General features: G+C 37.8%; 1 protein-coding gene across 1 annotated transcript in view; it reads right to left on the bottom strand.

Annotated features, from left to right (window-relative positions):
* Positions 1-1,914: 1,914 nt before the first annotated feature.
* LOC117928142 (exocyst complex component EXO70A1-like) overlaps positions 1,915-24,833 on the bottom strand; it is a 42,930-nt gene continuing 20,011 nt past the window's right edge. The window contains exons 3-9 of the mRNA XM_034848011.1: positions 21,074-21,279; positions 17,861-18,118; positions 16,132-16,270; positions 15,823-16,035; positions 3,186-3,391; positions 2,155-2,355; positions 1,915-2,053 (exon numbers count right to left, since the gene is read on the bottom strand). Of these exons, the coding sequence (XP_034703902.1) occupies positions 1,930-2,053; positions 2,155-2,355; positions 3,186-3,391; positions 15,823-16,035; positions 16,132-16,270; positions 17,861-18,118; positions 21,074-21,279 (1,347 nt within the window). The 3' untranslated portion in view covers positions 1,915-1,929. The remainder of the gene's footprint in view (positions 2,054-2,154; positions 2,356-3,185; positions 3,392-15,822; positions 16,036-16,131; positions 16,271-17,860; positions 18,119-21,073; positions 21,280-24,833) is intronic.

The raw sequence follows: 24,833 nt of genomic DNA, 5'->3' as shown, positions 1-24,833 counted from the left end.
TAGCGAAAAGAAATGTCAAAGGTTGGGTTAAGGCATCTAGAGACTTAAGACAAGGAAATCCTCTTTCCCCTTTCTTTTTATCATTGTGGTTGATATTTTAAGTAGATTGATGTTGAGAGTGGAGGAGAGAGACTTATACGAGGGGTTTCTAGTGGACAGCAATAAGACTAGAGTGTCTCATTTACAATTTGTTGATGACACCATCTTTTTTTCTAAACCTTCCTTGGAAAAGCTGCCAACTCTTAAGCTAATTTTGTTGGTTTTTAGGTATCTACCAGGGCTTAGAATCAATCTAAATAAGAGCACCCTTTCTAGTATCAACATTAGTCAAGATCAAATCTCGAGGATGGCTTTGATGCTTGATTGTTCAGTCTCTAATTGGCCTATAACGTATTTGGGTCTTCCTTTAGGGAGGAATTTGAAATCAAACTCATTTTAAGATCCAGTGATTGAGAGAGAGTCTCTAAGAGGTTGGATGGGTGGAAAAAAAAACTTTTTTGTCACTAGGAGGTAGAATTATTCTAATTCAGTCTTGTTTGTCTCACGTACCAAACTACTTCTTATCCCTTTTCAAGATTCCAACATCGATAGGTTCAAGGATTGAAAAACTGCAAAGAGACTTTTTATGCTTGGGTTTTGTGGAGGGTAAATGGGATCATCTTGTCAATTGAGATCTCATGTGTAAGCATAAGGAGTTCGGTGGTTTAGGGTTAAGGAAAATTGCTCTAAGGAATCTGGTTTTATTAAGGAAGTGGCTTTGGAGGTACCCTAAGGAAAGTTTCATCCTTTGGCATCAGGTTATTTTAAGTATCTACAAGGCACATCCTAATGGGTGACATGCCAATAACATGGTCAGATGATCACATTGTTGCCCTGGAAGGCCATTGCATTTATTTTCTGAGTTTTTTTTCTACACACACTAGCTTTGTGGTGAGTAAAGGAACCAAAATTCGTTTTTAGGAAGATGTGTGGTGGGGAATCAACCTTTGTGTTTACAATTTCTAAGACTTTTCAGAGTTGCCACAGTTAGAAACCTCTCCATTTCAGCTATCTTTGATAATGCCCTCTTTTTCTTGGAATCTTATTTTCCATTGAAACCTAACTGATTTAGAGATTGAGGATCTTAAAAGACTAATGACTTCTTGTTCCCGTGTACATTTGACCCCATCAGTTCCAAATGTGAAAGCTTGGGTACCTTCTTTTTTGAAGAGTATTCTCAGTAAAATATTTTTTCTAAGCCTTGTCCAATTTATCAAATTCAATTTCTTTCCATCAAACTGAATTTTTGTGGAAATAAAGAGTCTCATCTAAGGTCAAGACCGTTGCTTAGTCAGAGGCACATATGAAGGTAAATACCAATGACATGCTATAATTAAAAAGACCTTTCAAAGCTCTTAGTCTTGATTGGTCCATCCTATGTAGGGAGGTAGCAAGACAATTGATTATCTCTTCCTACATTGTTTGATTACTTTGGGGTTATGGCACAGGCTATTCTCAAATGTTGGGATGGTGTGGGTTCAACCAAGGAGTGTTTGTGATATATAGGAACTCTACTAGAGGCAAAACCCTTTGGAAGATTACTTCATTTCTTTATTTCTTTTTTAGCCTCTTGTACTAACGTTTCTAAAGTCATCCCCTTGAATGTCATTAAGCTTAGTTAACTTTCCGTATATACACCTTAGGGTTGAGCCTACTTTGCGAGGAGCCTAGATGAGTTTTTGGTGATGTAATACTTGCATGTTTGTTTTGTACAAATCTCCTTGTAAAGTGGAGGTTTGTTTTAGGTCTTTTGATCAAGTTTGTATTTTATGGGGAGGATTTCTCATTCTTCTTGTGATTTCTTTATAGTAATTAATACATTTTTTGTTTCTCATAAAAAATAAAATAAAAATAAAAAATGCAATTCCTTAGAGCACTCCTCTACTGATTTCATTCAATTGGGTCAGAGAATACCTTTGCCCAGGCATTCCTCTTGTACTGATTTGCATGCTGCTGCACAATCCTTCGATGTCTTTGCACCCAATCATCCCCTAATAAATCTTTGGCTTCAGACCTGAAAACAACACATCAAAAGCACCATCAGTGATCTGCATGGAAGACAAACTGATAACATTTCAAAAGGAAGTTTGGAAGTACAGAAGTCTAGAAACAAACCTACGCACAGATCGGACCATGTAGTGAATATTGTTCATAAGAAATAAGTGAGTCAAAGCAGGATCTTTATACTGCTTAGATTTCCCATCCAAATTGGTTTGAAGAGCCTGCATTATTCGCATTGTTACTGATGCTAACTGAGAAGTTGTTCCTTTTTCGTTTTCGAATTCTTGAAAGAGTTGCTTCAGTGTTGATTGATAGCTGTAAATACATGCAATTTTATTGTCAACTATGTCTACATTTTAATATAATATCAGGAAAAAAGGGGAAGCAAAAAGCAGCAAGAGAAATATTTGTTCATGCATGGGGTCCTAGAAAACATCAGGATACATCTAACATGTAGGTTCAAGACAAAACTGCTTCTTACAGATATTGCTACGATGCTTCAGATACTAATCGAATAACCATAATCCAGTACCAGTTCAATATATCCCAAAATATGACACAGGCGCATCAGAGTGTAATGAGACATCAGTGAAACAGATGTGTATCATCTTAAATGTAAAATGTAAGTGACTGTAGGAATTCAAATCACCTTAACATTTCTTTTCCCAGTTTTTGAGTTCAAAACTCAGAGAGAATTCTCTCTCATTACATTTGGAGAATTTTTCCCCTTTTTCCTTATTCACTTATTTATTTTTTGTGTCTTTCTATTTGAGCTTACAGATGCTTAGAGATGCAAGGTATGTTTTCTAGTTTTTCCTTTTCTGAGGTATAGTTTGTGACATATTCAATCCTCAAGGAAAGATGAGTTTCGTCCGTTCAATTGAGAAAATTATTGCATTGCTTTATGCAATATATTTACCTCTTTCCTGGAAAATTAAAATTTGTTTCAGAAACCCCTAGTATTCGGTGCTATGGTAGACCACCATGTTTGTAAGGGTACTTTGGATCACATCATATCATGTTAGATCTATTTTACCCTTTTTTCACCTTAATAGAAATACCACCAATTAGCATGGATGAAACTGTTATCTGTCTTGCCCAAAAGAATGGAGCTAGAAGATAGCAACACAGTCAGAGGGGCTTACTCAAAAAGAAACTTCACATAGTTGATCACATAGCTTGTCAAAGGATGAACAGTTCCATCAGACACAGCAGTTTTTGTTGCATCTTTTTCAACTGCTTCTTCAAAATCACCAAAGGTTTCTTGAGCAGTCTGGGCCAGCCGCTTTGTTAAACCCAATGCAGATTCTCTAATTTCAGTGCAAGCTTTGCCCTTGAAAATTGTTTCTATCTGCCAATAAAAAAAAAATAATAATTTCCAGATAATACGTAAATCTGCAGCACAATTCAAAGTTTCGAACCTAGTCAAATAGGCAGGGCATTGTAGCCATGTTAATTGAGCAGGATGAATTAAAATGCAAAGAAAAGCCCAAAAAGAGATATTGATGAATTGAATACATCAGTAATCTAATCCCTTTCCCACCCCACGCAACAAATTTAAAAACAAATGGCTTAAGTGCCTATATGACCAGGAACTATTTAAAAAATTAATCAGAAGCAACAACTAAAAAGATAACAATTAGAAACCACAAAATGAAGAAATGTCACAAAAACTTATGATCAGAATGTCCTTAGAAAGGCTTCTTCAGCGTTAACTAATTTTTACATTGTTTTTAGAAGGAAAACAGATATCATTGTGAAAAATAAAATGTTTAAGCGGTAGATGAACAAGATCAAAAAAAAAAAAAGCAGCAATATGGATTACTAAGATAGAAAAAGATAACTTAAAAGTTAAATATATAAAATGGTGCTCCAAGTTAAAATTTGGCAATTGAGGAACTTGAACCTAGAACCTCTCATAAACCCACCCAACCCTTTACCACTTGAGCCAGGTTTGTTAAAGCACAAAAAATAAATAAATAGAATTTAAGCAAATAGGTTGGTTATTCATGATCCACTCCTACATTTCCAATAGCTTACAAATCCTACTATTTCTTTCTTTCTTTCTTGAAGTTGTTAGCTGTTAACATCCAATCTGTATGATTGGAGAACAGGAGGGAGAATGGATCTAATAGAACGGATATAGACACATGATACTATGACCAAAAGCCATCTGGCTTACATGTCAATCATAATATTCATCAATTCATTGAAAACAGATACTCGTTGTTTTAATTATTTATTTGACAAAATTCACATAACCAAAACTCCATAGTTGGACTTTAGGCTTTGTTATTGTTGCTGTTTATATTATAACTGATTTAAACACACACACACAGAGACATATGTATGCATGTTTGTGTTTGTGTGTATAAAATAATTTGTTTCAAGGGAGCCATTTGCATAAATTGCTTTTAATGTATAATCAATTATTTGTCCTTAGGGCAATGTTTTAAAAGGCTAAGGACGGTCTTGAGGCACTTTGCCTAAATGAGGTCAAGTGTAAACCCTGAGGCAAAACAAGGTGTAAGCCTCAATTTAAACAAATAAAAATAATAATAAATAATAAAAAGAAAAGAAAAGATCATACAAATCATAAAATCATACAATTCATAATAACCAAATTAATTATGTCATTATCAATAGTTTCCAATTTAGTTCCTCTTTCTCTCTTCTAAAATCCAGTTGTCTTATGACATTATAATGACTATCACTAGTAGAGTCATCCAATGAATTATAATTATTTCCAATGGCCTTATTATCCTCTATCCTCTCTGTAATCAACCAAGGTATTTCTCAATTCCCCTTCAACTTTATTAGAGGAATAATGCTTAGATATATATACAATTGAGAGTCCTAAATTAGGAAGGTATTATTTTTTTTATTTTTTTTTTATTTTTGATTGGAAACGCCACAAAGATATATTAATATAAAAAGAAGTACAAGAAGAAGGATGAGAAATCCTCCCACCAAAGACAACTAAAAAACAGGAAAATACACAAAAACAAAAGAACTCCCACTAAGGGCCAATCCCTATGGAGAACACACCGCTATCCAATCCAACTGAATCACATTAAGGGGAGTCCCCTTAAATGCCTTGGAACAGAAAGCCCAAAGGGAAGCAAGGAAAACAATAGAGTCCCAAAGGACCTCTGAATTCCTTACTTTATCCTCGAAAATCCTTACGTTTCTTTCCCACCACACAACCCGAATTAGAGCTATGCTCGTAGCTTGCCACAAAACTACCCCTCTCTTAGAATTACTGAAGCCTTGAAATTTGATGGACATCATGTCATATATGCTCCTTGGGGAAACCCAATCCATCTTAGCTAACTGAAATAGCCTGTGCCACAACCCAATCGTCAAGGAACAATGAAGAAAAAGGTGATCTGTTGATTCCCCGTGCCTCATGCACAGGATACAAATATCAGGACTAAGGGCTTTGTAGGGTCTTCTCACTTGCAACATGTCATTAGTATTCACCTTCTTGTGTGCCACTAACCAGACAAAGGACTTCACTTTGAAAGGAACTTGAGACTTCCACACGAACTTTGAAGGAAAGTTCTAAGGGGATCCAGTAGATTGAGATAATGCTAGAAAAAAGGATTTGACTGAAAAAAGCCCTGAAGAGGATAATGGCCATAATCTAGCATCTGGGACCGAAGGAGAAAGATACAAATCATCAAGAGAGCGCATGAGGCCTTCTAAGTCCTCAATCTCAGAATCTGACAGGTTACGGCGGAAATTCAAATTCCACAAGAAAGGCCGAGATGGACCGAGAACTGAAGAAATAGAAATGTTTTTATCCACGACTACTCTAAATAGTCTTGGATATTGGGTTCCCAAAGGTTGGTCCCCCCGCCACAAATCTTCCCAGAACCAAATTCTTTCCCCGTTTCCTACCACATACCGAGTAATCAAAGAAAACCCCTGAAAGACTTGAGCAATAGCATTCCAAGGACAGCGATGTGACCATCTGACTAGAGTGTTAGCATCCCAACCATTAGAGTGTGAACCATAAATGCTTAAAATGACCTGATGCCAAAGAGCTGAACCCTCTCTAGGATACCTCCATAACCATTTTCCTAGAAGAGCGAGATTCCTCCAAGAAATATTCCCCAAACCTAAACCCCCTATTGTCTTCGGTTTGCACACCACATCTCACCTCACTAAATGATCCCTTTTGCCTTCCCCAACCCCTGACCATAAAAAATCCCTTTGCAACCTCTCGATTTTTGCAGCCACTGAAGCAGGAATTTTGAATAAGGAAGGAAGTAGCTTGGCAAATGGGTAAGACAAGATTGGATAAGAGTTATCCTCCCCCCGAAGGATAAGTAGGCCTTTTGCCACCCATCTAATTTACTTGAGATTCTCTCAATCATTGGATCCCAAAAGCCACACGCCTTAGGGTTCCCGCCCAAAGGGAGACCCAGATATAGAATAGGCCATCCAGACGCCTTACAATCAAGCATCTCAGCCAATCTTGAAAGATGAACCTGATCAAGATTGATGCCATAAATACTACTCTTGTTAAGATTGACCTTGAGCCCAGAAATGTGCCCAAACACTAACAAAAGACTCTTCAGAGTCTGCAGCTCTTCCTCTCTTGAATTAGAAAAGAATATGGTGTCATCAGCAAATTGCAAATGGGACACCCTAGTTCTATTCCTACCCACCTTGAAACCCTCCATCAAATTTCTTTCCTCAGCTCTCATAAGCATCCTACTCAGTACATTTGCGACTAAAGTAAACAAAAAAGGGGATAAAGGGTCGCCTTGTCTCAATCCTCTTGAAGCCTTAACCCACTTTAGCACTACCATTAACCAAGATTGCATAAGATACCGAAGATAAACATCCACTCATCCATTTCCTCCATCTAGGACTGAACCCCTTCTTTTCTAACACGTGATCCAAAAAATCCCACTTCACGTGATCGTATGCCTTTTCGAAGTCTATTTTGAATACGACACCTTCCTCCCTTGACCTTCTTCTCTCATCCACTATCTCATTCGCTATAAGAACCGCGTCCAATATTTGTCTCCCTTGAACAAAAGCGCCTTGAGTATGGTGGATGGTCTCATGTAAAACCCCTCTTAGCCGCCCTGAGAGCACTTTGGCTCTTATCTTGTAGAGACTAGTGATCAAACTAATGGGTCTAAAGTCTGATATTCTCTTTGACAAACTCTTTTTGGGTATTAGAACAATGAAAGAGGCATTAGTGCTTTGATTGATAATTCCGCTCCTATGAAATTCAGCGAACACTCTCACCAAATCCTCCTTAATCACATCCCAACACTCTTTGGAATACGGCAATAGTAAAGCCATCTGGCCCTAGAGCCTTGTCCCTATCCAGCTGAAAAATGGCCTTATAAATCTCTTCTTCAGTAAAAGGGGAGTCTAACCTTAGCACACTCTCTTCCGAAATAGGGGACCAATCTAATCCTTCAACACCCCAAGACTCTCCTGTAGGATTTGTGTAAAGCTTTTCAAAGTAATGTAAGATCTCCTCTGTGATACTCTCGGCATTCTTCAGCACTAAGCCCCTCTCATCCTCCAACTCCTTGATGTATTTCCTATTCCGCCTGCCATTAGCCACTTTATGATAAAACTTAGAATTGCAATCCCCTTCCTTGACCCATTTCACTTTGGCTTTTTGTCTCCAATGAATTTCCTCCCTCAATATTAACTCCTCTAGCTCCCCTTTTCTTGAGGCTCTTTGGCTTAACAAATCAGGATTGAGACCCCCTTCCTGTTCAATGGCATCAAAGTTAGCTAAATCATTGAGAATACTTTTTTTCTTTTCTTTAAGCTCTCCAAAAGAAAACTTATTCCACTCCTTCAATTTAGCTTTAACATATTGAAGTCTCCTCATGAACTTATGACCTTCCCATCCGTTTCCTTGAAACCCACTCCACCAATCTTTAAAGTTCTCCTTGAATTTAGTGTGTTGTAACCACATATTCTCAAACCTAAAAGGTGTTGGCCCCCACATAAACGGGTTGGTATCCATAACAATTGGTCAGTGATCCGATGTCCTTCTGATTAAAGCTTCTTGAAGGCCTTGGGGAAAGAGCAGTCCCCACTCATTTGAGTAGAGAAAACGGTCCAATCTCTTACACACGGGAGACTCTTGCATATTCGACCAAGTGAATGAAGCATTCCGAAGAGGCGGGTCAAGCAACTCACATTCTCTAATAAAACTATCAAAGTCCCTCATGCTTGGAGTTAGGCTAGAACCCCCCATTTTTTCTGAGCTTCTCCTAATGACATTAAAATCACCGCCCACACACCAAAGCGGGTAAGTTAATCCATATATGTCAAAAAGTTCCACCCAAAAATCCTTCCTAAGTGAGGGACTATTTGGACCATAAACAGCAGAAATCCAAAGAGGACCACATTCGTCCAAAGCGAACTTGACTGAGACCGAGAAAGATCCTATTACCACCTCCTCTCTACACAGCTTTTTTGAATCCCAGATGATCAAAATCCCACCTGATGCCCCAGACGCCGGAAGAGCAACCCAATCCTTATTTCTGATCGTCCAGACATTACCCACAAACCTTCTATCACACTTCTCCTTCTTTGTTTCCTGATTCATCACAACGTCCGGATTCTCTGACCTGAGAAAATCTTTAACCATCCTACGCTTATTCCTTGATCCCAAACCCCTCACGTTCCAACTAATGATTTTCATGGGAAAACACGAAGACCCTAACCTTCCGAGCCAAAACCAACAAGTCTCAATAGCCTGTGGGGCCTCTATTCTTCCTCCTAGAATACACCTTAATGTCAAGAGAGCATAATACCTCTCGCACTTTGGCCATTTTCCCGGGGGACAGACCATCAATAAGGAAATCACCCAAATCCTCCTTATGCGACCTGACAATAGATTCCTTAGGGGTACAGCACTCGATCATTTGGTTAGATAAAGCACACTGGCTCTGATACCATGTAACTCAACCAAGGTATTTCTCAATTCCATACTTTATTAGAGGAATAATACATATATATATATATACAATTGAGAGTCCTAAATTAGGAAGGTATTATCCCTAAGGAAACAACCAAATTATGGTATGTACAGATATATACAGCTAACACTCCCCCTCAAGCTGGAGCATAGATGTTGATCATGCCCAGCTTGTTACAAAAGTACTCAACTCGAGTTCCATTTAGAGCTTTTGTAAAAATGTCCCCAAGTTGCTCTCCAGTCTTCACATAGCCAGTAGAGACTAGATTTTCCTCAATCTTTTCACGAATGAAGTGACAATCGACCTCAATGTGTTTGGTTCTTTCATGATAGACTGGGTTTGCAGCAATATGAAGAGCAGCTTGATTGTCACACCAAAGCTTTGCTGGCATTGTGCACTTCATTCCCACTTCACATAAGAGTTGATGTATCCATATGATTTCACAAGTAGCCTGTGCCATGGCCCTATACTCAGATTCTGCACTCGAACGGGATACAACACTCTGCTTCTTACTTCTCCAAGCCACTAGATTCCCACCAAAGAACACACAATAACCTGTAGTGGATCTTCTATCAAACTTAGAATCTGCCCAATCCGCATCAGAAAAACACTCAATGCGAGTGTGTCCCTGACTACTATATAGTATGCCTAGACCAGGAGCCTTCTTTAGATAGCACAAAATCTGCTCTAAAGCCGCCCAATGCTTTATTGTAGGCGCAGATGTGAACTGATTAACAACACTTACTGCATATGCAATATCTGGTCGCGTCACGGTGAGATAATTCAGTTTCCCAACCACTCTCCGATACCTCTCAGGGTTGTGGAAGGGATCTCCATCATCTAGCATAAGTTGTACATTAGGAACCATCGGGGTAGTACATGGTTTTGCTTCTATCTTACCAGTCTCTTTAAGCAGATCAAGCACATACTTCCTCTGTGATAAGAACATCCCTTTCTTGCTCCTTGATACTTCTATTCCCAGGAAATACTTCAGTTCACCCAAGTCCTTTGTATGGAACTTGGAATGCATGAATGCCTTAAGATCAGAGATTCCTGCATGATCATTTCCTGTAATAACTATATCATCGACATAAACCACAAGAAGTATGATACCAGCAGTTGATTTCTTGTAGAAAACAGAGTGATCTTTCTCGCTCTTGTTCATGCCAAATGCTTGAATCTCCTTACTGAATTTTCCAAACCAAGCACGGGGACTCTGCTTCAATCCATAGAGAGCTTTTTTCAGACAACAAACCTTCCCATACTCCCCCTGAGCAACAAACCCAGGAGGTTGCTCTAGATAGACTTCTTTTTCTAGATCACCATAAAGAAAAGCATTCTTGATGTCTAACTGATGTATCATCCACTGTTGGGAAGCAGCAATAGAAATAAATAGTCGAACGGAATTTAGTTTGGCAACTGGAGAGAAAGTATCAGAATAGTCTACTCCATAAGTCTGAGCATATCCTCGAGCTACAAGCCTGGCTTTCAGTCGTGCCACAGAGCCATCAGGATTAACTTTTACCGCAAAGACCCACTTGCAGCCAACAACTTTCTTTCCTTGAGGCAAATCAACAAGTTTCCATGTATGATTATCCTCCAATGCACAGATTTCTTCAAGCATGGCATTCTTCCAACCAGGATGATTCAGGGCCTCTATAACAGTTTTAGGTACTGAAATTGAATCTATAGAGGCTACAAGAACACTTGAGGAAGATGACAGGTAATCATAAGACACAAAGTTAGCAATGGAATAGATAGATTTGCAGTGTCGTTTACCTTTTCGAAGGCTAATAGGAAGGTCGAGATCACTGGAAGGATCAGATGACGAAGGAGCTAGTGCAGGACATGTATCTGGGGTCACTGAGCGCCGAGAGTACACCTGTACAATGGGTGGTTTGACTGGAGCAGGAGGAATATTAACAACAGGACCCAAATGAGCAAGAGACGCATCAGAATCAACCACACTTGATTGCCCAACAGTTGGTCTTGAATTAACCACTTGATACACAAGTCATTCTTCGTCCTCCTCCTCACTTGTAGAACTTGTGGGTGAAGAGAAAAAGGATGTGTCTTCTGAGAACACAACATCCGTTGATACTAGATACTTATTGAGATCAGGCGAGAAACATCTATAGCCCTTTTGCAGTCTTGAGTACCCCAAGAAAACACACTTTAACGCCTTAGGATCAAGTTTAGTAATAAAAGGCCTTGTATCTCTAGCATAGCATGTACATCCAAAAATTCTTGGTTCCAGTGAAAAAAGTGATTTATGTGGATGTAGTACTTTGTACGGAATATCACCTTTAAGCACTACAGTGGGCATACGGTTGATCAGAAAGCAAGCTGTGGAAACTGCATCAGCCCAAAATTGTTTCGGAACCTTCATCTGGAACATGAGTGCACGAGCCGTCTCAAGTAAATGCCTGTTTTTTCTTTCAGCAACCCCATTTTGAGAAGGAGTATCAACACAAGATGTTTGATGAAGAATCCCATTGTGACTCATGTAGTTCTGAAATGAGTTAGACACATATTCTTTTCCATTATCGCTTCTTAATATTTTCACAGACACATCATATTGGGTTTTAATCTCAGCAGAGAAGGCACAAAAATGGGAAAATACTTCCGAACGATTCTTCATAAAATAAATCCAAGTCATTCGAGAAAAATCATCCACAAAGGTAACAAAATATTGAAACCCAGTTTTAAAAGTAACAGGACACGGACCCCAAACATCAGAATGTACTAACTCAAACAAAGACTCAGCCCGTTTATTAATCCTTGGGCCTAAAGAACTACGATGATGCTTCGCAAAATGACACGACTCACAATATAATGAAGGTAAATTATCAAACTGAGGACATAATTTCTTCAACACCGGTAGAGAAGGATGTCCTAACCAACAATGAGCTTCAACAGGAGAGGCAGTATTGACACACGCAACTGATCGAGGCACCCACTCGTCAAGAATATAGAGCCCATCAGATACATGTCCTTTACCAAATGTCCGTTTCGTCATAAGATCCTGAAACACACAATGATCAGGGAAAAATGAGACACTACAATTCAGATTTTTGGTAAGTTTACTGACAGAGATTAGGTTAAAGGCCAAATTTGGTAAGTTTAACACAGAAGATAACGTAATAGAAGATGTTGGTTTCACAATCCCAGACCCTTTAATCTCATAGGTAGAACCATCAACAACAGTAACAGGAGGAGCAGAATGTGTTCTGAAGGTAGAGAAAGTTTTATGATTACCTGTCATATGATCTGTGGCACCTGAATCAATTATCCATTTGTTTGAGGAGGAGACAAGACATGTTTTACCTGACTCTGCCAGAGCACTAATAAGAGTAGATGCTTTCAGTGCGTCTTGATACTGTGAATATTTAGCAAACTCTTCTGCTGTCATTGTAACGATCTTGTCTGAGGAGTCTGAAAATGTAGCAGTATCAGATGTAGCAACATTGGCAGTTTGAATTCTCCGATTTCGATTCTGCAATTTCCTGCAGTTCTTCTTGGTATGGCCAGCCTCATGACAGTAAAAACACACAATAGTACTGGAATCATTGCCACGATTTTCAAATGCCCTATTTCCGCCCTTGTTATTCACCCTTCTTGCATTTTCTGCATTTCCTCCTTTGGCAGCAAGAACATTGGTGTGCTGAGAAGACGAGACATTCTCAGTTCGTAGAACTCTACTGAAAACTTCTTGAAGGGAACCAATGTCAGAACCAAAAAGAATCTGAGATTTTGCAGTCTCAAACTCTGATGAGAGACCAGATAAGAAACTCATAACAGCCATCTGTTCCCGTTGAGCCTGTTGTACTCTAACATCCGGACTGAAAGGCATAAGTGCATTCAATTCCTCATATACCTTCTTGAAGTCCATAAAATATGCAGTTCGGGATTTAGCTCCCTTCTCAGGACAATGAAAGGCATTCCATACATCATACATCCGAGATACATTTCCTTTTCCAGAGTACAGAAAATCAAGATAATCCATTAGCTCTTTAACAAATTCACAATGACTCAGCAGACCAACGATATCACTATTAATAGAGTTTTTCATCTGCAAAAATAACCGTGCATCATCTTGCATCCAAAGTTTTCTAGTGTGATCATTAGGAGGTTCCTCAGTCAAGTGGTCATCTTTAGCAATACTTCTCAGATAAATTTTGATAGTCTTGCTCCATTCAATATAATTAGACCCATTTAATTTGTGTTCAGTTATTTTTGACACAATAGGCACTATATCAGCAACAGAATTCTTATTCTCTTCCATGACAATAAAATTCAATCTCTAACGTAATCAGCCCAGACAAAAAATTACAATTTACCACAGCAAGAAGAAAGAGACAAGTACCTCTCTTATAAGAAGGTGTCAAAAGCGTCAAAGGGTCAAAAGCGTGCGTCAAACCCTTCACTCCCTCTCTTTCTCACCCTGAAAGTTGTGAGGGAAAATGGATTGCTGTCGTGGAAACCAAGATGGGCAAAGAAACTCAGATCGGTCCGGTTTCTAAGAGGAGCAGTTCAACTGGATCAACTCCAGCGCTGGAGCTCGGCAGCACGAGCCGGAGACAGAGGTGTCGTCAGGGCTGCACACAAACGTGGGTCGTGGGTCGTGTGTCGGGCCCGAAAAGCAGCAATAAAAGGCGCTCCTCTGGGCAGTGGAGATCGGGGCCTTCAATGATCTCGGAAGACGACATCGCTTTAGCGGCGGAGAGAAGGCGTGAGAGGGTGGCGGGATCTGAGAAAAAGGCATCTCAGGAAGGTGAATCGAGGGGCAGGGTTCGCCGGACCAGCGACAGCGATTCCGCAGTCGTCGATGAGTCTTTGCGATCCCTCGATCGATGTCTAGATTTGTTCGGCAAAGGGGGAGTCGTCCCAAGAGATTTGGATTGTGCGACTTGCAGAGACTCTTGGCCAATGGAAACTCAAGTCAAAAGAACCCAATAAGATGTTTGGCCTCAAACCCTGGATGCAATAGAGCGGTAACGCAATCTGATAGCCTAATATCACCCCGGCCGGAAAACAGGATTGCGTCGCCAATGGAACTAGTCGGAGGTCAAAAGAAGCTGCTACGCTCCTCCATGCGCCGGCGCGTCAATTGACACGTCCTGCTTCTCAGTCCGAACGCGTGAGCTTCACGCGTTCAACTTCAAGTCGCCGGACTTCGGGTACCAACCGATCTTGACACCTCGCTTCCCCCTTTGAAGGCAGTGACACTACAGGTCACTTTTATTCTGTGACCCAAGAACAAACCCAGAATTTGAGCCAATGGCTCTGATACCATGTAATCAACCAAGGTATTTCTCAATTCCCCTTCAACTTTATTAGAGGAATAATGCTTAGATATATATACAATTGAGAGTCCTAAATTAGGAAGGTATTATCCCTAAGGAAACAACCAAATTATGGTATGTACAGATATATACAGCTAACACTCTCCATCAGTGTTAATGTCAAAACATTATTCTTTTTCATCCATTAATTGCAATAATAAGCTCAATGATAAGCTAATAATTCTTTTATTCTCCTTTTCAATATTTTTGTTTCTTTTCCATTTAAAGGATTAATTTGTGATCGACAAAGCCCTTTTTTACAAAAGTTTAACCCCCATTTTGGACATAAGATAAGACTTATAAATCTATATTAAATTCCTGCGAAATACAACTCATTAAAAACATTGAAGCTTAAATCTTTTTGTAAAATGTATACAAAATGTCATGAAGGCCCTAAACCCATTAAAACATTTAGATTATTTGAGCCTTAAGCCTCAATAGGCTGGAGGCTATAAGCCTTAACAAGGTGAGACTTAAGCTTCGATTACCCTATATTGAGGCTAAAGCCTCAAAGCTAATTTGCATAGACTCGCCTTGAGGATAGCCTTTTAAAACATTGCCTTAGGGATCCAAAATTAATATTCTCAGACCTGCATGTCGGTGCACCTAAATGCATTTCCTCTAACTCCAAGAAAAGACATTAGAAATTTAATGGTGGATTCTGTAGAGTAACCCTTACTGCCCAATCTGAGAGCATGTGATCCTTGGTTTGTTTGTTTCAGCCCAGAAAAATCCTTCAATATTTTAGAAAGTTATCCAAAACAAACAAAATGAAACTTGATAAAATGGTTTCACCTAGTTTTTCCATCTACCTGGGTCCCATTGTGCCAATTAGTGAACCAAGTGTGTGATTTATGGATGTGCATCACTAATCATATCTCTTCCTACCTATCTTCTATTTCCTACAGCTAAAAAATCCTAATACTTCTTTCCTTCCTTCTCATAGTTATTTGATGTAATATCCAATCCATATGATTTGAATAATAGCAACAAAGTTGGTTCTAATAGATGAGATATAGATAAACCATGACCAAAAGCCATCCCGATCACATCTCAGTCATAATGTACAGCAAGTCAAGGAAACAAAGCCCATCAGTTTGGCAAATTTTTTCCCCTCTTTGGTGATTTAGAAGAAACCAATCCCAAATTGTCAGGATATATAAGGTTTTCATTTTGATGCTCATATTATGAAATTTATAAAAATCTTTATGAGTTCTAATATTTTAATACATTTTGCCTAAAACAGATTGACAAATATGTAGTTTCAGCCTCACCTAAGTGGCATCAATGAGCTTGTTCATTTTGGCCCAGAAAAATCCTTTTAAACATCTTAAAAATTCATGCAAAATAAAATTAAACAGGATAAAGATGTTTGTGCCTGGCTCTTCTCCCTAGGTCCCATTAATGTTATGCCAACCAGTCATGAACCCAGTGCATGGTTTATGGATATGTAGCATTAATCATACCTCTGAGTGAAGTTCCCGCATTATCTCATACATGTCTAGAAGCACAAATAATTTTTCTGGGGATCTCTTGCTTCTAGCAATAGCCTCACCAAAACTAAGTAGCACCGAAACGCTACTTGCAGTAACTTCAGCAAAACATTGATCACTGAGTGAATCAAAGCCTTGAAATATTTTATCACAAACTTTTCGTTCCCCAGCAAACAATAGTTTAACCTGTTTATGTAAAATAACAGAATTAGAAGAGCAGATATACATAAATGCATGCAAATTCAATACACCTAAATTCCTGCAAATTTGACATATTCTTACAGCAATCCGCATGAAATGAATCCAATTCCCAATCTTAGCCTCCAAAACCTCCCATTGCATCTTCTGAACATCATCTTTGCTAAGCTTTTCCACACCCAATTTGCGGAGGCTTTCTTCAAAAACTGAAGAACGGGTGTCCCTAAATACAATAAAAGAGCAACATAATTTTTGCAAATTTTTTTATATAAGAGGAGATAAATGAGGTAAAATAACCTGTTAGATTGGCTATGTAATGGCCACTTTATTCTTTACCCAACCTTTCAAATGTAACCTCTTGTATCAGTTCCCCCACAACCTCCCTCTCCCAACCACACACAAAACACAAACATGCACTCAAATACACACATATGTTTAAATATAGTACATCACATATCCATGTGCAGGCATACATGCACATAATTCTGTCCCTCTCTCTAGATTTTGGAGATTACTCATGTTTGACACCTGTTAGTTCCACATTGGAGTAGGCTACAGAAAACATGGGTTTCTGCTCCAACAAAAAAAGGCCGGAGAAAAGGCATCAAAGATGACAAACCCCAAATCTAGATAAAGGATCACAACTACACATGCAGATGTGTGGTACAAGCATTAGAAGTTCTCCAGTTAGGCAAATAAAACTGCATTAGCCATTGCATAGTTATCCAATCCAACATGTTTATCAGGCATCAATTTCCAAATTATAAAAAAATTAAAAGAGAAAAACAATAGTAATAACTTCAGCATGCTCACTTAAAAAACATAAAATCTTCATATTCTTCTGCACAAAGTTCAACAACATGGTGCTGGACATACGAGGGAAAGGTTACTGCAGCCCTGCATTCACTCTGTTGGTAAAAGAGTGGGATGGAAGTAGACTGTATCTATAATTTCTAGAGAAAAGTAACTTTCTGCATCATTTCCAATTTTTTAATTTTTAGACATCATTTTTCTAGAATATTTGAGGAATGGCATTCTGTTAACTTCCATTATCAAGCTAAAGTTTTATGGTTTCTGATCTATGATCTATAGATATTTATGGAATTTCTGTTCAAAAGTGAAACCTATGCTTCTGTCTGCACGTTGTACATAAAAATGCTTACTTGCATGCTTGCTTGCATGTGTTCATATCTGTGGAACAACCATAAAAGTTGTAGTTTATAAGCCAACTAATATACATTGGGCATCCTATAACAACCCTAACATGTTCGATGGGCATCCTATAACAACCCTAACATGTTTGATGGGCATCACAGCCTGATAAACACTATTTAAGAAAAAATTGAAACGGGTAATAACTTCATAATATATCCCATTAACATGCATAATTTATGCATTGTTCAACTCAAAGCTTAGATAATCTACAGGCAAACTAATATCTGTGTTCAAACTGCTGCAGATACATGGGCAGCATATTATATGGCCCAAGGCCTTTGATCAGCTTGTATGTTGATGTTCTTTAACAACTGGGACAAGGGTAATTGTGAACAATTGCCCACCACATCAAAGTATTGAAAAACAGGAGAGCCCACATCAGAGCTTTGGATTTTGTTTTCACTTTTGTTTTGAGATCTTTGTGCATAGTTTAAAATTTCCTCAGGAATGTCTTATTTTAGCCAACAAACCATAAGCTACTTAACAACTTTATGCAACCTCAGTACCATATCAAAACTTAAAATAATTGATCTGCTCCCACAGATGGCACGAAGTAAGCCAATATCATATTACTCTGCAGCAGAATGGATCGCTATACCTGTAAATCTTCAGTAACTGCTGTTGGTGCCCCGCTTGAACCATTTGTTGGGCTAAATCATGCAGCAATGGCAGAACCCTAGGTGGTATAAGAGTTGGAGGTGTATAAACAGCAGTTTCTAAGTTACTGTTCTGGTGCTCAGAATGATTGTTGGACAGAGCCTTAATGCTAGAGTCAGCCTGGTTTCCTGGAGATCCTGAGGAGGGTCGCAGTGAGTTGGGGAGACCATCAAAGAGACGGTCAGGCTCCACAGGTTTGCTGATATCCACAACAAAAATAGAACCAAATAAGTTAATAATTGCAGCTTGTGTGGCTAGACCAATTGCATCATTGCACAAACCAACATCCCATGTGAAGATCATGGGCAGAGTTTCAATATTATAAACAAACTAATCAGGAGAGTTGATTACAATAAGCACAAAAAAGTGATGCAAAGTCCTTCCAAGATTTACAAAATATGGATCTAAAAGGAAAAGTATGACTAAACCACTTCCAAGAAAGCAAAACAAGTTGCAAATCTTATAAAGGAAATTGTTGAATCGGGATTTGACTATTGCATCTAAAAGTAATTGGTCTCTAGTGAGATTAGGTCAAAACTTTTATGGCACTCAACATTATACTTTGTGAGCCTATTGTAAGAGTCATCATTTGGATGGCTCGTCCAAGTTTAAGAGTAGCTTACTACCCAACAATCCTTCCATGAATATGATGCTCCTGTTACTTGAGCCTATGACCTTGGCTTCGATACTAATTATTGGATCAAAACTTTGACCATCTGATCTGAAAACAAATTATTGGTGTCAAAGATAAAATCAAAACTTTATAGCCTACAGTCCTTTTCTAAAAGTCATCATTTGAGTGACCCATTCCCAGACTTATGAGTGACATTATTGCACCCTAACATAACAAAGCTAAATACAGTCCAAAACCACATTGCACAAATCCAGAGGGTAAAAAGTCTCTTACAAAAGATACCCCTTTCTTGGCTAAATGATCCTCTAATTGGTTAGTACATGCAGAATCCGATTGAAAGAAAATCGAAGTCACTAGCAATATCAATGATTTGATGGACATAACCAACGTACTATATGGACATATTTCCTTCTTGGATATCCATGAAATGACGGTAGTAAAGTCACTCTCAGCCTATAAGTTAGAAAGAGACAGAACTTTAGTTTGCAACAAACCTTCTAAAAGAGTTATATTTTTTTTTTTTTTTGATAGGAAACAATAAATAGATATATTGATAGAAAAAAGAAGTACAAAAGAAGGATGAGGAATCCTCCCACCAAAGAAAAAACTAAACAATAACAATAAAAGAACAAGACGCTACAAAGTGAAAACTACGAACAAGCTCTCTAGTCTAGAAAAACCTACACTATACCACAATGATCTCTAAACATTTCTCCTGTTGGATAGCATAACACACACTATGGGCCCAAATCCTACAAACTTAAGCTTTTTGGAAAATTAGTTGTCCAATATGGCATTAAAGCTTGTTTGGTGGGGAGTTATGTATTCCCAAAGGAGGTTATCCTAGTTTGTTTACCTTTGGGCATGTGTATCTCACTATATGTAGGTATGAGGTCATATGTGAGAGAGGGTGTTGAAGAGAATGATATACATTGTGGGTCCAAATCCTAGAAACTTAAACTTCAGAAAAATTAGTTATCCAATACCTCCAATCCCAAGTTGTCTTAGGTTACTCGAGGAACATCATAGATATTAACTTCATGGAGCCCACTAGAGGCAAAAAAACTAGTTTAGAACACAAATGAAAGAGTTATGAACTTTCAAAACAAATAAATCATTTAAATCATACAAACGATAGAGCAAAGCTCGTATTTTCCCTCATAATATTCAGACAGAATTAAATTAAGTAAGGAAGCAACTTAAATGGAAATAAATCATTCTAAATCATAAAAATGATAGATCAAAACTCAAAATTTTCCCTCGTAAAATGCAAAGAGTGTTGAGGAAGGAGCCAATTTAAAAAGAAATAAATCATTAGAAATCATACAAATGATAAAGCAAAGCTCAAAATTTTCCCTCTCAATATTCAGAGAGTATTAAGGAAGGAAGCAATTTAAAACTTTGTTATACCCAAAACAGGAGGATGCAAGAAGAATTCAACCCAACATTTAGAGTCGGTAACTTAAAAGCTATACAATATGAACTGCAAATTGATTTTAAATACTGACCTTGATTTTGAATTAATTTAATGACAAATAAAATCTTTGCATAAATAACACAAAATTGGAAAATCTTTTCATCAAGAAACAAGAATTTTCTAAATAAAAGAGAAAGGAAAATAGAAATCAAGAGAGTAGCATCACCAAAAATTGAGACCAGTAAACACCTCTCTTCTGGGCAAGAAATCAGTTCCTCACTTTGCCTATACATGAATTTGTTAATTTTCTTTCTCAACACCAGCTAATCTAGCAAACACCTCTTCCAAGAGATGAGCATAACTCCAACATCCACTCTCTTTCCTTTACCCAAGAAACCTTATGGAAGACTCCCTCTATGTTAGAAGATTAATAATATAAAGCAAAGATATTTTGTTGAACCTTCCAAATTCATTCTAATCTTCTTCCTATATAGCATCCTAAAACAAATAGGCAAGAATTGTCTCAATCCTATGATTCCTGACAATACGTCCTATTCCCAAGCCTCCCAGGTTTCCAAAGAGAAGCCACATGGCAGGGAGGTCCACAGTGAGTGACAGGATTGGCGTAAGAAAGCAACCAATATATGGTGAGTTTGTAGTGTGGACGCTTACTCTACAGAACTTCTTATTTTTTTGATCAGAAACGAAGAGAAATATATTAAAAGAAGGAATGAGTTTAGTCTTTTTGATCAAACTCAAAGGCACTTGAATGTCTTGGGACAAAGACTCAAACAGCTATAGGCTAGCCTTACTTATCAAAACCAAGGCTTTTCACAATTATTTACACTACAGGAAAAGAAGCCCAACACATTTTACAAGACAAGGAAGCAGAAACAAGCAATAATGTCCTTGATTTCAGCTCCCTGAAAAACTTATAGCGGATTCAATTAAAAGAAAATGAACATTTGAGGCTTTAAATGTGAGATAGCATTGTAGAATGGTAGTATAGAAGTATAACAAGTTAACCCAGATTTTTAATTAAAGTTTAAAAAAAATGCTTGCCAGATACACAAATAAAAAGCACTGCTATGCATGACACAAACCTGTAAGATGATAAGAGTTGCTTAAACTCCTCTTCTAGCTTAGAAATTGCCTTGGCAAGTAAATTATTTGCATGGTTGACCACCCCATCATTACTCTTGAAGCTTTTGTTGCTGCTAAAAAAACGAATATTGCTTCTTAGCTGATCAATAGATTCCAAGTAACTTTCTAGGTCCTCCTGTGGCCCTCTGAGTACTTTACCCTCTGCCTACAAGTTGAAATAATAATATTTTCAACAACAATAAATAAGAAATCTGCATCAAAAGGAACATTCTGTGCCAGAAGTTAAAGACCTCCATACCATGAAAGCTTAATAGGAAAAGAATCTGGAAGTCAATAAGGTTGACTCTTAGCCCATTGATCATCATAATTATACATCAGAGTATGAACTACTCATGATGGTATCATATCTTCCAAATAAATTAAAGAAATGAAAACTATATAAAAAAAAATTAAAATAAAAAATCATTCATTAACTAAATAAAAAATACATTTGAAGTCCAAATTTTTTACAAGAGCAGATTAATGTTTCATGGAATTCAAGGGAGAAATTAACAGTAAATAAATTCAGTGGTGAATTGTCTCCACTGGCTTGTACCTAGTGTTTGTTGGAGCTGCAAAAAATATTACTAAAACGAAGTTAAACAACAGTTATTAGTCTGAATCTGTAGACTAAATCAAGTGGAGAGTATTTTTGGAAACCACTTCTGTGTTTGACACAAAGTATATGGAAAACCAGAGGCCTCATTTTGTATTGGGTTTCAGAAGCTTGAGGTGAAAATGTCACGAATGAGGAGGTTTCCAGCAAGTCTACTGCAATTTTCTGATGACTGCTTGGGTACTTTGCCAGTCATTTAGCATTGTGATAGAGATAAGTCCATGCCTAAAGTGCATCTCTACCTTAGTCACCCAATCATTTTTAAACCCATTCACTTTCAGGTTTGTTTTTACATTCATGTATCTCATTTGTTCTACAAGTTAAATCTTGGATGATTCTTACTCACGCATTTTAGTTTAGATTGACAAATCCAGGAAAAAATGGAGATCTTTCCTGGCTACAACCCGCATTTTGTATTTTTAAGGTTTAAAACCCAAAACTCTGACTACTGATCGTGGAATGTAGGGAGATACGTATAGCTTGTGTAATTACTATGATGGTGTTTAGAAGTTAAAATTTCACGCAACTGACGATTCATTACATTATAATAATTGCATGGGTGGATGCAGTTGTTCAAATGATGTAGAAAGTAATATTGGGTAATACCGATTGTTTGGATGAGATTATGTTGGACTCTAAATATTGATAGAACATTGATATGAAGATAGTATGACTAAATTGGTAGATGAATTGCCTACATATTCATGCTGTCAATATATGTCTCATTGTTAACAATGACACTTATGGTGAATAATGAGAATATAAGCTGTGTTATGTGTTGATAAAATGCGGGAGTTAGCTGAGTTATGTATCGATAAAATGCAGGATTAGGCATGAGAATATTTGCACCATTGTTGGTCAACCTGTGTTATGAGGACACCAATCTTCTGGTGGAGTTGTAAAAGGAGGAAGAGATTTTTTCCTCACAAAGATTGAAAATCAGGGACATAGTTGCAGTTTTTGTGCATATTCCTAGGTAAAAGGCCCAAAAATACTTTCAATAACTAGGCTGGGAATCCTGGGATGGCTACCAGAGCCATCTGGAATCATCCTTTTGAGGATCAACCATATAGGTCCTCCAACTCTTTTCACCTTCCTTTTAATCCCCTTTGCATCCAATTCACACGAAGTTCAAAACCTTTTTAAAACTAATCTTTTTCACTAAAATTACACTGTAAATCTCATTTTTAACCTTGCATTTTGACCCTAGAACCCTTTAAGCAGCTCAGTCATCAAGTCTTTAGATCTCCAGGATCCAAGTTGTGACGATAAATTTTTGAAGAAAAAGAAAAAATCAACAAAATAAATATTGAGAAGAAATAAAAATAAAATAAAATAAGTAACAACTCAAAGGGGAAAAAAATCCTATGCCACAGAGATACAAAAAGAGGGGGCAAAACAAAAATAAAGGAGCATAAAAACAAAGCAGAGAGAAGAAAATAAACCAAAACAACCACTGAGTAAACTCCATCATTTGTTTTGGAGGGAAAAAAAATGAAAACTCACCAACAAAGATTGGGTTGATTTGTCTTCAAATATCCCCAAAAGTTCTATTTTACCAGGTAATTATGAGACTAAGTGTGATGTCCCACATCGGATAGGGGAACAAGTTCCTGGCGCTATATATGTAGAGACTCCTCTTAACCAAGTAGACGCGTTTTAAAGCCGTGAGGCCCCCTTGGGCCCAAAGCAAACAATATCTACATGGTTGGGTGCGGGTCGTTATAAATGGTATCAGAGCCGATCCTCGACCCCGGTGTGGGGGTTTGTTTGGCCCGGAAGGGGTGTCTGTCTGTTTGGCCCCGCAATTCTATGGGACACAACGAGGACGTTGTGTCTGCATGGGGGGGTATTTGTGATGTCCCACATCGGATAGGGGAACAAGTTCCTGGCGCTATATATGTAGAGACTCCTCTTAACCAAGTAGACGCGTTTTAAAGCCGTGAGGGCCCCCTTGGGCCCAAAGCAGACAATATCTACATGGTTGGGTGCGGGTCGTTATACTAAGTGAATGGAAAAAAAAATGTATTTTTTTATGAGAATCAACATTGGTTATTGTATTCTTCTGAAAGGCTAACCAAGCCCACCATTAATGCTAGGTTTCCTCCATAAAATAGGCACTAGATGTGTTGAAAGAATTGAAAAATTATGTTCAAATTCAATTAATTATAATTTTTCTATAAATATTGCTATCATTTTTTTTATTTTTTTTTTTTGTATATCTCTTCCCCATAAATCAGCCTAATAATTAGGTTTTATGATCTAGGTCAAAATTACTTGTATCCTCGTTAATCTTTGTGTATATTTATCAGTATTCTACATTTGGAATTTAATACAAAGATAAATTATTCACTTCTTCATTGTATCAAAGTCATGGCATGGGTTCGAGTCACGAAAGTGTCATGTTAGCAAGAGGTTTTTAGTCAATCAAGTATGTCCTTCCCCAAAAATGGCGACTCAAGAAATGACCTTAAAAACCCCAAGATGGGTCTATAGGCCCTAGGATGGTTAGACCTTGTTATAATCCTTATGGTGAAAAAAAACCCTAGGATAGGTGCTTGTATAAGCCTCAGGAGGAGGAAAAAAAACCTGAAAATAAATGTGTTGTGAGATGGTTAAGCCTCATAATGAGCCTTGAGGCGGTTAAGCCCTAAAATGAGTCTGATGTTGAACCATATAAAGAGATTTAGTTTGAACTCACTAATAGTCAATTGGTTTTTTGATAGGAAACGACAAAGAGATATATTGATAAAAATAAGAAGTACAAGAAAAGGATGAGGAATCCTCCAACCAAAGAAAAACTAAACAACAAGAATACGAAAACAAGAAGCTACAAAGTAAAAACAAACAAACTCTCTAGGTTAGACCAACCCGTTGGAGCTACACATTGTTAGTCAATTGGTTTTCAAATGAGATGGCTAATGCCTTGATCCTAACAAATGGTATTACATCTTAACCTTCTTCTAAGCCTTCATTGCCAGCTTCTCTTTTGGCCTTCTTTGCCAATTATCATGCTTGACCTTCACTGACAAGCCTAATATCAGCCTCTTTTCCTTCTAGTTTAAATCTACCATATCTTTTTCTCAAACCCTAGAAATTCCTCC

This window comes from Vitis riparia, chromosome 13 (genome assembly GCF_004353265.1).
Source record: "Vitis riparia cultivar Riparia Gloire de Montpellier isolate 1030 chromosome 13, EGFV_Vit.rip_1.0, whole genome shotgun sequence".
In the NCBI taxonomy this organism is placed as follows: Eukaryota; Viridiplantae; Streptophyta; class Magnoliopsida; order Vitales; family Vitaceae; genus Vitis; species Vitis riparia.
The sequence above is the reverse complement of the archived record's forward strand: the minus strand, read 5'-3'. Positions and strand labels throughout refer to the sequence as shown.